Source organism: Sitodiplosis mosellana, unplaced genomic scaffold, assembly GCF_009176505.1.
Source record: "Sitodiplosis mosellana isolate CC-2019 unplaced genomic scaffold, AAFC_SMos_1.0 Smas_scaffold_6226, whole genome shotgun sequence".
NCBI lineage: Eukaryota > Metazoa > Arthropoda > Insecta > Diptera > Cecidomyiidae > Sitodiplosis > Sitodiplosis mosellana.
Genome location: NW_022601467.1, coordinates 19339872 through 19357161, shown reverse-complemented (window position 1 = coordinate 19357161; position 17290 = coordinate 19339872). Strand labels below are relative to the sequence as shown.

General features: G+C 35.9%; 5 protein-coding genes across 44 annotated transcripts in view; 3 read left to right on the top strand and 2 right to left on the bottom strand.

The window, feature by feature from the left end:
* Positions 1–4: 4 nt before the first annotated feature.
* Positions 5–1122, top strand: LOC129578715 (uncharacterized). Its single transcript, XM_055467696.1, has 2 exons — positions 5–439; positions 512–1122. The coding sequence occupies exons 1-2, from the start codon at positions 151–153 to the stop codon at positions 901–903; spliced, it is 681 nt and encodes a 226-aa protein (XP_055323671.1). The 5' UTR covers positions 5–150; the 3' UTR covers positions 904–1122.
* A 143-nt stretch (positions 1123–1265) lies between these two features.
* Positions 1266–5376, top strand: LOC129578691 (peroxisomal multifunctional enzyme type 2). 4 transcript variants are annotated; one of them, XM_055467627.1, is made up of 10 exons: positions 1266–1363; positions 1913–2136; positions 2222–2665; positions 2736–2833; positions 2943–3210; positions 3285–3572; positions 3643–3832; positions 3894–4174; positions 4245–4451; positions 4768–5376. In XM_055467627.1, exons 2-10 carry the CDS (start codon positions 1938–1940, stop codon positions 4980–4982), a joined length of 2190 nt encoding a protein of 729 aa, XP_055323602.1. In that variant the 5' UTR covers positions 1266–1363; positions 1913–1937; the 3' UTR covers positions 4983–5376. The 4 variants fall into 4 exon arrangements, with proteins under 4 accessions (XP_055323602.1, XP_055323604.1, XP_055323605.1 ...); XM_055467629.1 differs by having other exon boundaries at positions 1272–1363; positions 1925–2136; XM_055467630.1 differs by lacking the exon at positions 1266–1363 and adding an exon at positions 1389–1541 and having other exon boundaries at positions 1925–2136.
* A 241-nt stretch (positions 5377–5617) lies between these two features.
* LOC129578718 (uncharacterized) lies at positions 5618–9781 on the bottom strand. Its single transcript, XM_055467701.1, has 3 exons — positions 8653–9781; positions 7230–7387; positions 5618–6544 (listed from the first exon to the last, which is right to left on the bottom strand). The coding sequence occupies exons 1-3, from the start codon at positions 8745–8747 to the stop codon at positions 6366–6368; spliced, it is 432 nt and encodes a 143-aa protein (XP_055323676.1). The 5' UTR covers positions 8748–9781; the 3' UTR covers positions 5618–6365.
* The window catches only part of LOC129578692 (alpha-protein kinase 1), a 30712-nt gene continuing 22759 nt past the window's right edge, over positions 9338–17290 (top strand). For 5 of the 37 annotated variants that reach the window (XM_055467662.1, XM_055467647.1, XM_055467644.1 and 2 more), the window contains exons 1-2: positions 12540–12606; positions 14865–15422. In XM_055467662.1, coding sequence (XP_055323637.1) covers positions 15309–15422 — 114 coding nt within the window. In that variant the 5' untranslated portion in view covers positions 12540–12606; positions 14865–15308. Of the gene's footprint in view, positions 9649–12197; positions 14000–14864; positions 15423–17290 lie in introns of those variants that run through there. The other 32 variants (XM_055467660.1, XM_055467651.1, XM_055467652.1 and 29 more) reach the window with 21 other exon arrangements.
* On the bottom strand, positions 10205–11532 carry LOC129578721 (peroxisomal multifunctional enzyme type 2). Its single transcript, XM_055467705.1, has 3 exons — positions 11374–11532; positions 10961–11145; positions 10205–10868 (listed from the first exon to the last, which is right to left on the bottom strand). The coding sequence occupies exons 2-3, from the start codon at positions 11115–11117 to the stop codon at positions 10651–10653; spliced, it is 375 nt and encodes a 124-aa protein (XP_055323680.1). The 5' UTR covers positions 11118–11145; positions 11374–11532; the 3' UTR covers positions 10205–10650.

The window sequence follows — 17290 nt, the reverse complement described above, 5'->3', positions numbered from 1 at the left end:
CATAGGTAAACATTCGAGATATAAATGCGATTTATTATAGATCAGCTGATCGTTGACAGTTGTGATGTTGACAGTAATTGACATTCCATAGAGAGAATCGATCGTATTGAATATACCATATTTTTGGGCAAATAAGTTTGTAATCAAAACATGAGACAATCACATCCTGTACATAAACTAAACATTTCATCCGATATAATAGATTGTTTATTGGAAGAATTTGATGGAGTTATTAACTCGAAACGTTTACGATCACGGATCGGTAAAATTAGTGAATTGATTGATGTGCTCTGGAAGAGGAACTCATTTTCCAGTGATCAACACGTTTCAAATACGATCTTCAAATATGTACGAACTGATGAACAACGAGATGTTATACGGAACTACATAAGCATCTTAAATTCCAACGGAAATGTGGATCATTCGGGGAATGTTTACGGTTTGTGTATTTTATCAATTTCATGGCAAATGAATGCGAAATAACGATGAGCTTGTCTATCTTATCTTACAGCCAAAATTCGTCAGGAATCAATCAGGCATTCAACACTACTTCCAACTGTTACATCTCCAAATATTCCAGGTGCTTCTTCTGGTACCAACTTGAGGAATTCGAGCCAAAACACTGGAGATTCAAAGAGACGGCATGAAACATTCCGAATCGTCTGTGATAATATCGATAATTGGCGAGATTTTGGGCGTTGCTTTGACATAAAAGACGTGGAACTCAATCATATTGGCCAGGACCAAGAGCTTCGTAATGACATCAAATTAATTACCAATCGTATTCTGGAGCGAATGGAAGAAAAGCACAACGATCAATTCTATGCGAAATTATGTGATGCCTTGGTCGAAGCCAGGAGAAAAGATATTATTAGGGATTTGAAGAAATTTAAATTGATTTAGACTAAGTTCACATATGACCGCAAAGTTGATAATGTATTTGTTAATTTTCTAATAAAAACAATACGAATAAAGAAAGTCGCTGACGAAAAGAAGTTTTGGAGAACAAAAAGCATGTATTTTTTCTGATGAAGTACACGATTGTTGATCGCATCGACCATTGAATCATTGATGGATTTGAAAATATTTCAATTTGGTTCCATGCATTTTTTTTCCCATCATTTAGTTGTGTCGATGTAAGAGGGATACATTTTCTGCAAATTGAAATTAGGTTGATACACATCAAATTCAAATCATTTGCCTATTTTTCAATTGCGAATCAAACGTAGTTCCATCGTTTAGCACCAGATGGCCTGGAGCAGTGACAGTTCAAAAGTTGAATACATGCGACCACGAATGCCGTGTGTATAATAATATTAAAATATAAAACGTATGTGCTACTTTCCCTCTCTCGCTGATTTTGGTTCGTATTCAATTAATTTTCCCTTCTACAAATGTTTGTGTTGCGAAGTCAAAGTCTTTTAACCTTATTATCGCAAACCATTTGAAAAAACACAATTGTGTATTGTGTGCTCTATTCAAGTGTTGAGTTGTTTAGTTTGTTGGTGATTTTAACGACAACATCACGAATCAAGTATTGTGTATGTGATAAAATTAAGAATTTGTATTTAAAAATAAAAAGAAGAACAACAATACCAAGAGCGTAAAAAAAAACATACGACAAAAAACACCTCAAAAACAAGTTTTTTCTGTATTTCGAATTGGTTTGACGTATTTGCGTAATAAATTTATTGTAATTTAATCACAAATCGAAAAACCGACACAAACAACACATACCATTTGATTGTCAGAATCTGAAATTTAATTATAACTTGCTGATTCACTATTATTTTACGATAAGACTTCCACATACACAAGAGCGTGCCATAAAAACCAACACCAACTGTGAAATAAAAAATAGTGTTGCTCTGACTTTAAAAACTAAAGTGAATTTTGTTTATTTTGCTCTCAGATTCGGAAAAAGAAAATTGTCGAAAATGTCATCGAGCGATCAGTTGAGATTTGATGGTCGTGTGGCCATTGTTACGGGCGCCGGTGCTGGTTTGGGCCGCGAATATGCGCTGTTGTTTGCTGAACGAGGAGCAAAGGTTGTTGTCAACGATTTAGGTGGCAGCACATCGGGTGAAGGTTCAAGTAAAGCAGCCGATGTTGTTGTCAATGAGATTCGAGCGAAAGGTTTGTATTTCAAGCGAATGAACAAAATAGTTGGAACTAAATAGCAACAATGATCGTATAAAATAATTGTGGTTATTTCTCGCAGGCGGTGTTGCATGTGCAAATTATGATTCGGTGACAGATGGCGAGAAAATCATTAAAACGGCCATGGATAATTTTGGCCGTGTTGACATTTTAGTGAATAATGCCGGTATACTGAGAGATAGAAGCTTTGCGAAAATTTCGCCACAAGATTTGAACATCATTCTCGATGTTCATTTCCGGGGAAGCTTTAGCACAACACAAGCGGCATGGCCGATATTCAAGAAACAGAATTACGGCCGCATTATTATGACCACGAGTAATTCGGGCATTTATGGAAACTTTGGGCAGGCAAATTACAGCGCCGCTAAAATGGCTCTCGTTGGTCTCGCCAATACACTGGCCATCGAAGGTGATCGAAATAACATTCATTGCAATTGCATCGTTCCAACAGCCGCATCACGTCTCACTCAGGATGTGTTACCCGAAATTTTGTACAATGAATTGAGTATGAGTTGACTAATTGCGCTTAACTTTTGTGGAAAAATCATTAAGGGTTACAATGTTTTCTGTTTCAGAACCAAAATTAATTGCACCAGTTGTCGCTTTCCTGTGTCATGAGTCCAGCACAGACAACGGTGCGATCATTGAATCAGCAGCCGGGTGGGCAACCAAGGTATTGCATTTCATGAACCAATTTCCGTTTACTTAGGGATTATTAACACGTTTGAAACTATGTGGTAACTTTCTCTTCTCTCTTTTTCAATTGTCTCTCATCCGCACAGTTGCATACGGTGCGTGGAAAAGGAGCTATTCTACGTACATCACTAGCGGAAGATGTGACACCTGAAAAGGTTCGTGATGCATGGGACCAAGTGACCGATATGTCAAAAGCTGAACGAATGAGTTCCATAACCGAGGCCACTGGAAGTCTAGTTGAGCTTCTTGATCAGCTCGATGGTGGCCAAAATGCAGACCAGGCACAAGGCGACTCAAAATATGAAGACCAATTTGCATTTGGCAACAAAGATTTGATTCTATACGCCCTTGGTGGTAAGTTGTATCCATTTGGATACAATGTCGCTCTTCACTAACGCCTACATGTCTACTTTTTAATTCGTCAAAAGTGGGTGCCAGTGTGAAAGATTCGATCGATTTGAAATTCTTGTATGAAAACCATCCGGAATTTTCACCTCTGCCAACCTATTTCATTATGCCGGCTTTGCTGTTGACAATGTCAACAAACTTGGTGTCATCAGCAATTACACACACCGAATTCGATTTGTCACAAGTTTTGCATGGTGAACAATACCTTGAAGTGTACGATGAATTGCCAACGGAGGGAAAAGTTTCGACAAATGGATCGATTGTCGATGTTATTGATAAAAAATCTGGAGCCGTTGTTGTTGTCAATTGTAAGTGTTTGCATTAAATTCTTTAAAAAGTAGCTAGACTTACCATCTGACTCTTTTGCGTATGTACCAGGTGAATCGCATGATTCAACGGGAAAATTACTGTTTAAGAATCAATTGTCAACGTTTATTGTGGGTGCCGGAAACTTTGGTGGCAAAACAAAGGCATCCGATGAGGTGAAGCCAATTGTACCAGCACCAAATCGTCCATGCGATGCATCCGTCAAATACACGACTAGCATCGACCAAGCAGCATTATACCGGTTAGTAAAATGATGTCATGCCATTTAGCATTCGATTCTAACGCGAAAAATATCCATTTAGATTGTCGGGAGACTTAAATCCACTCCACATTGATCCAGAGTTTGCTAAATTGGGTGGACACAAAGTGCCAATTATGCATGGCTTGTGTACGTTAGGCTTTTCCGTTCGAGCCATTCTAGCAACGTATGCCGATAATGATGCCAACCTATTCAAGGCAGTAAAAGCACGTTTTACAAAACCATCGATACCAGGCCAGACACTTGAAATTCAAATGTGGCAGAATGGTAATCGCATCCATTTCAAAACCATCATTGTTGACTCAGACGTCGAAGTGATTACCGGTATGCTTTGAATCATTTACCAAACTAATTTCTACCAATAGTACATGTTCTGGTTCATTTTCTTTTCCAGGCGCTTACGTTGACTTGAAAGAAATTAAAAAATCCAAGACCACTTCAACAGCAACAACAGCACCCACGTCATCGGTTCAATTAAAAAGCGACATTATTTTCACCACAATTAACGAGCGCATACAAGAAAATGTGGCGAAAGCAAAGTCGGTGAATGGAATATTCCTGTATAACATTACGAAGGATGGACAAATCGCTAAAAAATGGAGTAAGTTTTAATGAGTGTTCACAAATCACCTACAGCCAAAGTCATTCACGCTTATTACCATAGTGAATTTTATATTCGCGCCATAAAATCATTTAATATATACATATGGTATGGTATCGTTAGACGGCATATAAACACAAACGTTTCATAATAAATGATTGTCCGTGGTTTGAATTCAATTTGCCGTAAAAATGCGCTTGTATAAACAATCTTATAAAAAAGCATGGCAATTCGATTGGAATCAATTGTTTGGAACCATTTGTTTTTTTTTTTAATTATTCACGATATTCTTTCCTTATCTCTTTTCGTTCAATAGCTATCGATTTGAAGAGTGCAAAACTGTATGAAGGTCCACCGAAGGGTGTCAACGCCGACACAACGCTCACTGTCAGCGACGATGATTTTGTAGAAATTGCACTCGGCAAAATCAATCCACAACTCGCATTTATGAAAGGAAAACTTAAAATCGCTGGAAATGTTATGTTGACACAAAAGTTGGTGCCCTTGCTGAAAACCGGGCCAAAACTTTAGAAACGGCACATCCATTTGCATTCGATTTGTTATTTAAGACACATTCCAATACAGAGCAGTGGTGTCATCAAAGAATCATGAAATTGTGTTTAAATGGATTTTGATTTATTTTTTTGATGAAGGGGGTGTGTTTCACACAATGGCATTTCACAGGGTCCGACATGAATATCTATAGAGAATAAGACATTTTATAACTTGTTTTTCTTACGAATTCTAAATTCAAATCCAAATACTTTCGATTCATACATAGTGTTGTAGTTCATGCGGGGTTTTTTTCTTGTTAATTTGGGTGATAATGTAGATAAGTAAGTAAACGCAAACAAAGTGGTGCTTTAAATCAAAACTACAACTTGTCATTTATTTGTTTTCTGGAAATAAAACAAAAGACCAATTATGTCTGCTATTTTCTTTGTATTTACTCTGATGTCGTGCGATATAAATTCTGGAGATTAGCTAAGGGAACACAGCGATTAGATTCAACATCGCCGACATAGTAAAAATTCCATCAGAATAAAAAAAAAGTCTGATATCAAAGTTGGTGAAATGTAAACTCAATTATTTATGGGCTCAGCTATCTACCTCTCTCTCTTGTCAGTAGTAGCAAATAAGAAGGGAAAAAAAACAAATTCCGTGGCTGGTTTGTAAGTACATGAATACTGATAATAATACACTTTATTCTTATAACATAAATTCAACAACGGAAATGAATATATTTTGAAAAGCATCAACTCTTAGTCATTAGTCAATTGTAATACTAAATTTGAATGGAAACATGCTAAATGTCTATCGAATTCTATCGTGTATATTTTTTTTTCACTTCAAAAGGCACATATGTCCGTTTATTGCTATATTTATTGCCTGATTAAAAGCTGCCTCTACGATCGACATTAAAAATTAAGCCAAAACAAAAGAACAGAAAATGTGAATGAATTAAAATAGTTGCGAATGATAAATATATGTAATAAATTATTGCTTCATTTGCTTAAATGCTCGTTTAAATGATATTTTACCCTATAATGGTATTGAATCGAATTTAATTCGATGGAACTCTGTGTTATAATTTATTAAATTATTAGAACTAATCGAAATTAATGATCTAAATCAAATCAATATTGAATATTGTACTTAATTGTTTTGATTTTCATTGTTGTGTTTTCGTTTTCACATAATTACTTGACAAGTGGTACACGAGATTATTGTGTAAGCGTTTGATTGCTCGTTTCTATATTCTTCATCGTCTGGTTTTGGCTGCAGTGCTTTTGTTCTGGGGGGAAGGAGAGGAGGTGTTGGTAGGTATGGGAGGATATAATTCGATCAATATCATTTTCTCATTTAATTCTCCTACGATTTGTTCATTTGATTTTGGGTTCATTGATTTGATTTCTACTTATAACGGAATATAATCTCCTTCACATAATCCACATCATCCCATAATTGGACGGCCTTAATGTCGCCAATGTCAAATTTATAGCCGAATCTATATAGAAAGCACCGATCTTCATCATCGGAGTAGACGAAAAACTCGGAATCGTCAAAATGAAACGTCAAACAGAATTCTTGACCTAGATAAGGGAAAACGAAATAAGGAAACTCAATTAAATGCAATGCCAAGCCTACTACCAAACTATACAAGTGGATGGATTATGTATGTTTTGTGATTCATTTTTCGTTTTTTTTTTCATTCGTTCTATGCGTCTCTTTCCCTCTCTCTCTCTCCTTCTATTTCCATTTTTCCAATTGCTATGCAAATTTGCAATTATGTGTTCACTGTTTATGTTCTGTTACGCGCGAAGAACAATATGCTAATTTATATGTTCAATTGTTTTTCTCTTTTTCACACACCCGCAATTACTCATATACACGGTATTCGGTCTTTATGATTTTCCGCGCGCGTTCTTCTCTCTCTCTCTCTTCTCTACTATAAATTTCTAGTGAACAACAGCCACAATAACAACGGCAATAGCATACAAACACTTGAAGCAAGCTGAATCAAGCTAAGTGCAAATCATTTTCTCAGAATGGAATTGCGTGTACCTCAATATTTCAAAACGATAATCTGCCACCCTATGGCTTTTGCTTTAAAGTAATAAAAATAATGGCCCATAATAATGTTTTTTTTTCAACTTCTTCGTCTTCACTCTTTTGTTTGCTTCAATTGTTTGTGTCATGCATGTATATTTGAATCGAATGGAAATAAAAGGAGTATATATATATGATGTGTGTATTAAATGCGTAGATTCTATTTACCAGGCTGAATCCATGTATTCTCCTCCACCGTTTCTTCATTCCAAATGCCAACCGTTTTGTAATTATGCGTCACTAAGTTGTTCACGAAATTTGTTTTGAAATGGTAGGCAATGTTTAGTGGGTTCGGGCAGCAATCCAGCGTAAAATTCACCGAAAATCTATGGGAAGAAATGAGCAAATGCGATTAAAATGTGAAATCGTATTTCTTTATGGAAGATATTATCGGCATATCAAGTTCAGAAAGTGCCGATTGGTTGTGCAAAGAAGAGAACGGTGTAATAATGGGCAAGAATGGTTACAAGTTGACCATTTCTTCGTTTAACGTTAGCAACGAATCACACGAATTATGCAAATATTTCAGGAAGATTCAGTTAATCTGTTGGCCAACGATACATTCATTATGGATTCCATGAAAACGTATGATGATATAAGTACGATCAATACCAGCTGGACCCCAAATCCGGGTGGGTGTTCTTATTCCAAAAATGGTGCAAAAATATTTTTTTCTTTTTTCAAATGGAAAAGCACATGCATGGGCAATTTCTACTACCGCATAATTTCGCAGTTTTTTTTTTGATTTCACGAATTTCGTGCATACAGACAGTATCGCAATTTTCATCGAAATTAACCTTGGACTGTGCGAACAATACGTTCCAATTCGTGTAATTACACTGACCGAAAATAGAACACAAATCATTCCTTCGAAAGAATCGCATTCAAAATTCCATGCTCAATTCAAATGTTGCATGAATGGAAACACGTGGATAAACGCTGTAATAGACGTTATTTTACTATAGCTACTAATAAGATATCAGAGAACAATGTGCGGTGACAGAGTCGGTTACAACAAGGCACTTTTCGTAGGTCAAATATTAGCGGCATTTCTTATTATGGATCGCAATGGTAATCGAAGTGAGCGAGAGAGACACTGAGACCAACTGAGCTGTTATTTATAGCGTATGTCTCACCGTCCAAACATTCTTCATGATTCGTGGAAGTGTGACCAAATAATGAGTTTAATCTACCTAAATTGATGGGTGTAATTATTCTAATTTGCAGTTGTTGTCGCGTAAAGTGCAAGAGTTCCATTAAACACCGTGAAAGGGTATTTTTGAAAAATCGACCAATCAAAATGTCTTTAGAATGCCATTAGTTCCAAACACAATTTTGAGGAATTCAGTTCGCTTTTTTTCCATTTCATCGTGTTTGTTCATCGATTATCTTGTTATTGATGATTCATCATCTTATTTACACTTTTAAAGTACTCTTCCATCCATATTTGTACACATCGATTGTGGAATCATAAACAAATAAAACCGAAACAAAAAAAAATGAAATGAGCTCGACTGATATGTGCCGCGCACGTCGTTGATCGTCATTTACGTCGTTGATCAGTTAATATACTTATCAAGTGTAAACTCACATTTGTGCGTTGTCTTTAATTTTTCCCTTGAGTATGATTTCATCGCCGATTTGTGTTTCTTTCGGCAAAATAGCCATGAAGGGTCTAACGGTCATTGTTGCGAATTGGTTTTTTCTCCTTCTTCTTTTTCTAATTCTTATCTCTGTTACGTTGGTTTTCCTTATTTTGTTGATATTCGTCAATGCTTTCGATCCTGTCAAAAGCTGCGTTCAGGCTCTCAGCAAAGGTGCATCACGGTAGTAAACCAAATCTTCTAGCTTTCTTTCCTGTTTTTAATTATCTCTCACTTGTATTTCCAATTGGAACAAAAATTTCTCCCAATTTCACTTGAACACTTTGACTAACAGGAAAAACTGTTGGAGAATGAATGTTCACTGCCTACTTAAATGATAAACGCACCTTTCATTACGCTAGGTGTGTAGAAAATAAATTACACTTTGATTGTATCGAACTTTTTAAAAAAAAAGGCGATAAGGTGTCAGTCACTTGAATTCTCTTGACATTTTATTTCGTTTGTACACAAAAATACACACTGCTATTTTGATAGAGTACTCACACACGTTTAAAACTCGTTTCGGCGAGAGAGAAAATTGAAAACCGTAGCACGGAGCCAAAGACACACACACACATTTACATACAATCGCAGCGAAATGCGGTTCAGATTGAATTTAGAACATTCTAATAAGCAGAGAAATGAGAGCGAGTGCACGCGTGAGACCAATATTAAAAATTGATCATTCATACAAAATGAATATGCTTAATTATTGGTTGTTGATTTTCTCTGTTTCTCTTCGATGTTTTATTCTTTTTGCTCAACATACAAACTTCGTTCTCAACTGTCGTTTTGTCGTTTTAACGTTTATGCCAAGCACTGCAATCACAATCGGTTCACGTACACCGCATACGTTGCGGAAGAGAATACTTTGAAGTTCACCGAAGAAAAACTGAGTGAAATAAAATTGGATGTCTACACCGTTCAAGAGACCAAATGTTTATGTAAGTTGGAGTTCAGCGAGTCTATCGGTATAATGGTATATATCGATGACGGTACTGCTGTTTAAAAGGAATTAACCTCAAATTCTTAGAATTTTCTGTGGTTGTGTTGTGTCAAATGCGATTGCTATGGTAATGTGCGAGTGCGGCTATGGCATCAATGGCAGGCACAATCATTTGGTAAAGAGAATCGCCTTCGCAATATTACCATTTGCTGGCGGTTTATTCTCTTCTTCTTCTTCGACATTCGTAGAAATGATCCCGTGTTTAGCATACCCGTGTGCAAATAAAATGACTAACAGTCATTCAGTTGAATGTAACTGTTTGTAGTGATACAGAACTAAAACTGGCTAAGTTGATTGAATCATGCGTTTTGTATGGAGACAATCACGTTTAGTTATACTTTCAGTCAGTCGGCTAATTTGGGACATTTTGACTAAGAGTGATTTTCAGTCAAAATGTCCCTACTTAATCGACTAACAAGTCAGTCAAAAATTTTCCACACTCACCGATACCAAGAACACATTTTATACTCAACATTTCAAATGAAAACTACAAATTTCGTCCGTAAAATTCCTTCTTTAAAATTTATTCACGAAATGAATGAAAATTAAAAGAAAAAACATACATTGTACTCAGATTTTAAGCTGAAATAATACACAAGATTCACCGAAGCTTATTCATCTGTAAAATTGTATGGTATATTCATACCATACATACAAAATCTATCACCTTTCTTAAAATAATAAACTGCAATCAATTTAAATAAAAAAAAACTAAAAAAAACAGAAAACTAGATGGAATTATTTGTGTAACAGGCACCAGGTAATGGAGCCTGACCTTATAAAGTTAAAAAAAAAAAAATACGTAGCGGTTTGCCCCAGAAAAACGTCAATATGTCATGAAAATTAAAATATTTTTGACCCACTCCGGTATGTTGTTTCTCTCATTGAATTCGAAAAATCGCCCGGCTACTGTTGCTCTTGTTGATTGTAGATTTTTGGTTTACAGTTTTGCTTCAGTTTTCAGCAATGGCACCAATTTTTGCGTTAGCATAATGTTGCCGGTAATTTTCAATTTACCCTTCATAAATGCCACTTGAGGATTCAATTTGCCCAATGCAATGTCTACTAGATCGGTATCGGTGACGGAAAGTGTTGTGTCAGCTTTAACACCTTCTTCGGGGCTACCTTCATACACTGAACCTTTTTTCAAATCGAGCGCTGCGGAACGGAAAACACATTGCAATTACGATCCAAATATTGATTTTCACAGAGCCAAATTGGTCTTCTAATCGATAATAATTTATACTTACTCCAATGTTTAACTGGGGCCCCATTGCTTGTCGTCGTTGTAATTTTATACCAAAATACCGCATTGATCTGTTTACCTTTGGCTGGATTTTCGGCAAGACGATCTTTGATTTTATCAAAAATTGCGTCGCTTTTCAGCTCAACTTTATTGGCAACCATTTTTAATTGAACAATTACACGCTAACAACTGAATAAGAAATGAGGAATAAGAATGTAGAAAAAAAAATTAATCACACGTTAGCTGGCAACTTTCGGCTCTTATCTATCATATAAATGAGTAATGCGAAGCTATTAAACTGAGACACAGCGATATCGCTAAACAATATATGTTCGCAGAACAATTGCCGAATTATGACTTGCGGATTTTTCCAAGCTATTTTTTTTTGTGTTCAAATAGTTGCTGTGAAGTACGAACCGTTGTATTTTTAATCGCTTCGATTATAATGGGTATAAACGTTGAATGAATGCAAATCGATTTACAATTTTATTTTCAGTCAAGTGATTCTTATCGTTCGCCTTTTAACCTCTTATACGATTCTTATGCGGATAAAATATATTTTGACACTTCGTTCGAATACCAGGATACGGCATATTCGTCATTCGTACGCATACACTTGCAGGGGAATTTCAAGTGTTGTTGCCACACACACTCGCGCGCACACAAACCAATACAAGTACATACACCAACACACGCATACAATTGGTAATGGCATGAGTTAGCCCGAAAATACGAGCAAATTAAGTTCCTCCAAAATGCACAAAATCAAATAAATCAACATTAGTTCGTGCATATCCAAAGCATTTGAATGGAGAAAATCAACAAAATGGCATTAAATTCGATCAAAAATTGTAAATCTATTGACCCTTCAATTTAATATTTAAGACTCTTTGTCCACACTTATTCAACGGACCTAGCCCGAAAAATCAAAATAAACATATTGTCATTTCGTGAGTGAATCGTTTCGACCAACTCACAATCACTTTGATTTTTCATCGGATGAAATGACACACATGTACGAACAAATACCATCACATTTCTATCCACCTGTGCTACATATACTGCAAACTTTTCCATGCCTCCATAACTATACAGAGAGCTGAAATTTGTTCATTTCGATGATGATGATAAAGGAGAAGAAGAAGAAGAAGAAGAGGAGATGAACAAGAAAAATAAAAACAGACTTGGTGAAATATGCAAGTTTTTCAGGGCGCTGCCAGATATTTGACCATTGCATACATGTAATATATATGAATTATTTGAGCCTAATGATGGACGGATATCATCGTGTCGATTTATCAAAATTGAACGCCATAAATGATAAATAACCATAATATTTGAAAGACGCTTCCAGGGGTGTACAGTACATATATACAATATTTTTTCGGTACAATATTTGTGAAATGGAATTTCACGCACATCGACAAAAGCACACAGAGACCCAACCGAGAGAAACATACACACAGTCGCGCGCAAGCATTAACACACTCATCAATAGGCAGGCAGAGCAAAGAAGTGTCGACAACGACATCGACAATCCGACGGAGAAAAAAGAAACATGGCGAAAATAAAACCTGTGGTAACACTTAATGAATTTAGTCGCAGTAGTTGTACGTCGAGCATTGGAAGTGTGAAATTCTCATTAGAAAAGTTGTCATTTTGTTTTGTTCATCTCTGTTATCGCATTTTATTTCATACACATAGATACCAATATTTCTCAATTCATATTTTTTTTTGTTGATTCGGGTGTTTTTTTAAACTTTCTTTACCGTTTTTCTGGTGGCCACATCGTATCGCGCACACAATATATTACTCTTTTTTTTCATCTCTCTTTTGTGTGTCAATTTGAATTGTTGTCGCATTTTAACGCGTGATAACTAAAAATCAGTTTGAATAACAACCCAACATGCAAAACCGAAATTTCAATTGGACGTCTGTCGTTGTCAAAATGCAAATATCAAGAAAATAAAGGAAAAAAAAAAAAAGAAACGTCGACAGCATAGGAATAAATATTCAGTTATGAGAGTCAAATCAACACAGCTTTAGTGCAATGGAGCAGCAGCAATATTTTTTAAGGAACAAACGAACGAGCGCCTAAAAAACAATTTTCTTGTAAAGTGTGTGTACAACGACGATATTTACAATAATCACAAATGAAACAAAAACAAAAAAACGATCACACGAATGTAACAGAAAAGTGAAAAAAAAAATCGTTGGCGATACCGAGTGCCAATCGTGGTGTTGTGTGTTGTATTTCAGCGCTCAAAAACAATGAGCACGCAGATCAACGACGAGAAAGAGAGAGAGAGAGAGAGAGAGAGAAAAATTTTTGTTTTGTGTACAAATGTATTTTTGGCTACAGTTCGTTTTATTTTCCCTCAAAAATAAACGATGCATTTTTATTTATTCTGTGTGGCGGTGAGAGTAATTCTGGCTGGCGGTGAGAATGTGCGTGTTCTAATTTATGAAATGTGCAATTAAAATTTTTTTTTTCTTAATGAATTTTAAATTAGGAAAAAAGACATATTGAATACATGCACATTTATTGAACGAAACAGCAAAAGAAACAAATCAATGAACGAACGAGAAAAAAATAATAACAAAAATCAACAAGAATCTGCCGAGCGCTGTGGAAAATCATCGCGAAAAACGCGAAAATCCACACATTTGTACAACGTCTATCACGTAATTTGCAAACAATGAACATAAAGTGAACAATATGTAAACATGTGAAATATATATACATATATATTAGATGTTCGACCCAAAACTTGTGTGTATGTATTATTGTTATTATTATTGTGTGACACACAATTCCACACTAGAAAGAATCACCAACAGCAACAGTAAGGCATCAGCAGCGGTAGTAAAAGCGGTAGCAGTTGATACCAGCAATAAGTTCAAGTTATAAGACCAAAAAAAAATATGTATACACGAAACGCATACATTAAAAACAACAAAAAAACGAAAAGAGTAGAAAAAAAAAACACGCAGAAAAAAACAACAGTCAGCGCACGAACGAAAACACTAGGAGAAGAAAAAAGTAAAAATACACACACACACACACATACCGATATACCCATGCTTGCTCGCTCACTCACTCACTCACTCGCTGCTTCGTTCGTTCGTTCGTTCATTCGTTGGCTCGTTTAAACGTCGCGTTGCTGTGAGCACTGTTTTCTATGTGATACAATTTCATATCCAATCACAGCATCTATATGTGTGTGCCAACTGTAGCAACATTATCGATGTTGGACTATATATCTCTCCCTTTTTCTCTCTCGCTCTCTGTGTGTAGCGTAGATGGGCAAACAAAATAGCACAAAACGCTCTCTCGAATAAACGGAAAAAAAATGAAATAAGAAAAGTCAAAACAGATGAAACATGAAGGAGCAAATCTTATTCGGTTTTTAGTTCCCTCTCACCCATCGTTTGCCTCTCGCTATTGAATTGAGCCTAAATTGGCAGGAAAATCAAGCGAATTGGAGAAAAAAAAACTTGAAGCATGAATGAAAGAAAATTTCGCCTTTCATTTGCAAAAGCAACAACAAAAAACAGATTTTTCCTATTGTTGACGTTGTCTGTTTTTATGTTATGATTTTCCTCTCACCTATTCTCTTGCTCTTAATCGATCAATTCATGTTATGTCTAAACGACGCTCGCATAAGAAAGAAATTCCCATTCTATTCCATTGAATTGGAAGCCTGGCTTTGGGGTTTGCATGTCCGAGCAACATTCATTTTGGTACATAAACAATTTTCTATCTCTCTCTCTCTCTCTCTCTCTCTCTCTGTCTCTCTCTGTCACACATACACACACACTCGAACCACCGAAAAAAAAAAACATAAAGAATTTGAAGCTAAAATGTCAATATTATTCTAAAATAAAAGTGTATACTTTATTTGCAGTGTGCCATCTCAAGACGATTTCCGAACAGTGATTGTTTTGTGTGCACAAGTGTTAAATGACGATGTTTAGTAACTATAATGCACGATAATAGACTTAGAAGAAGAAGAAAAAAGAAACAAACATTTGGAAATCGCAGACAAATGCAAAATTCTCTTTCAATAAATCCAATACATTCTGGTTTGACGAGGCTTTACGCGCCTTCGATGTGAATTTAAAAAGGGACAACAAATAAAAGAAACACTACGGACGAAAGAGTCGGTGGGGGAAAAAAAGAGAGAAGAGAATCGTATAACGAAGGAACAGTGTATCAAAACAAGTTTCATCGACGTATGTAAATTTCTGACCAACAAAAGCTCAACAAAGATTTACAAGAGGAACAGAAGAAAACACAACAACAAAAATTGACGGGAAAAAAAAATATAGAAACAAGAAATATTGTCATCATGGCGAACCCGCGAAAATTCAGCGAAAAAATCGCCCTACATAATCAAAAGCAGGCTGAAGAAACGGCCGCATTTGAACGTATCATGCGAGAGGTATCTGATGCAACGTCAAAGGTATGTGTAACTTAATCGTTTTATCAATGAATTTTTGAAATCGTTCATCGATTCCCCTTTTTTGTCGTTCATTTCAACTTTAATTTTAAGAATCCCCATTATTTTTTGTTATTCATTTGTTTTTTATTGACTTATTCCGCTGCCGCTGATAAACACATCTATATAAATATTTGATACACTTAAGCTATTCGCTTGACAGAACAACAACAAAAACATGGCGAATAGAATACGGAAACAATCTTAATCATTTAGAAAACCTCAAAGCGCTAAACTACAACTTTATGATTAGTGAACGTTAATTTGGAATGAATAATAAAATCATGACGGATAATCAACTTCTTTCAAAGTTATTTATATAAATTGTGCTTGACGACTAGCTATGAATACTTCATTTTCCAGAAACGAAAAATCCAACCAAATAATAAATTGACACGATTCGATTTGAAAATCAGCAGGCGGTGTCTCTGTTCCACCATACCGAATAGTCATAATGTATACAAAGAGATTTTCGATTCGTGTTCGCATCGAGTGTCTCACATATGCACATTCGAAATATAATTAGAACATCGACCGTCGTTAAAGAAGAAAAATCGAAGCGGTTAAGAGCAATTGGTGTTTCAATTGTTTTCATGAAAATTGAATTCACTTGTGTATTGGTGTGCTGTCGCTTCGTTCGTCTTTCTTGTTAGAGTGAGATATGTATATATATGAACGTAACAGCTAGCTGTCGCGCTCAAACACACAGACGCTAAATGGCATTCTGAATTTTTCATTTTGGCTGATTCTTATAATTCGCATAAACATGAATTCACAAAGAAAAGTATATATACATTCTGAATGCAGTATATATTAAGCCGACTTATTGGTTTGCGTTCACGCGTATGCCTTTGTCGTTGGCCCCGCACATGCAGTGTGGTTGGTTAATAACCAACTGTGCTGCACGACACATGGTCGGTGCAACATACTGCTCGTTGATGTACACTTCGGTGTACGGAGAGAAGTGGATTACTCATGAGGTGCCACGCAAGTGTATTGGAAAAAACACTTTTTTTCGTCGTCTTCTTCTTCTTTATTTCATTATTTTCCCCGGGATAGACTGTGTCCAGTGGTTGTCTGTGTATGAATTCTTTCGGTCTAACTGAGAGCTATAATATCGTGTATATTTTGAATAATTAATATTTGAAAGGGTTAATTTCCAGTCGTTATTGGATAGGACAAATGCCAAACGGAATGATTTTTATTTTGGCGCACACAAATCCCAAGACGTCTATACGGCGATAACCAACACACAGGCACATGATATGGAGAGAGCGAATGCATGGAGTGGAACCGAGAACGAAATATATGTACATAATATATATATGAGACATATCCTGCAGTCCAAGTCTATCTGCACATAAACATTAATTCGTCAAAATTAGACCGACATATGTGCAAAACGCGCATTCCGAACCGGACGGTTTTCGTGTACACTCCTCAATTTTACAACAAACATTTTATTCTTTTCTTCATTTTTCGTACGCACAACTTGAGACAAAAACACATAAATTCTATACACACACGAATATTACACACGAGCTAATATAGAGCTTTAGAGATGCAACAAATACACAAAAACAACAACAAAAATTACTACCTCGCATTTTCTATAAAGATTGGTAGTTGGCTTGAAGTCACTAAAATTGTTTTGTAAATCATTCGCTCATTATTCGATGGAATTTCAAGTGGCAATGGCTTTGCCGAAACTGTTTAATGTTTCTTTGCGATGCTAACACATGTCAAATGTTTCGCTATGAAATACGGATTTTGATTCAAACTCTTTCTCTCTCTCTCTCTCTCTCTCTCTCTCTCTCTCTCTCTCTCTCTCT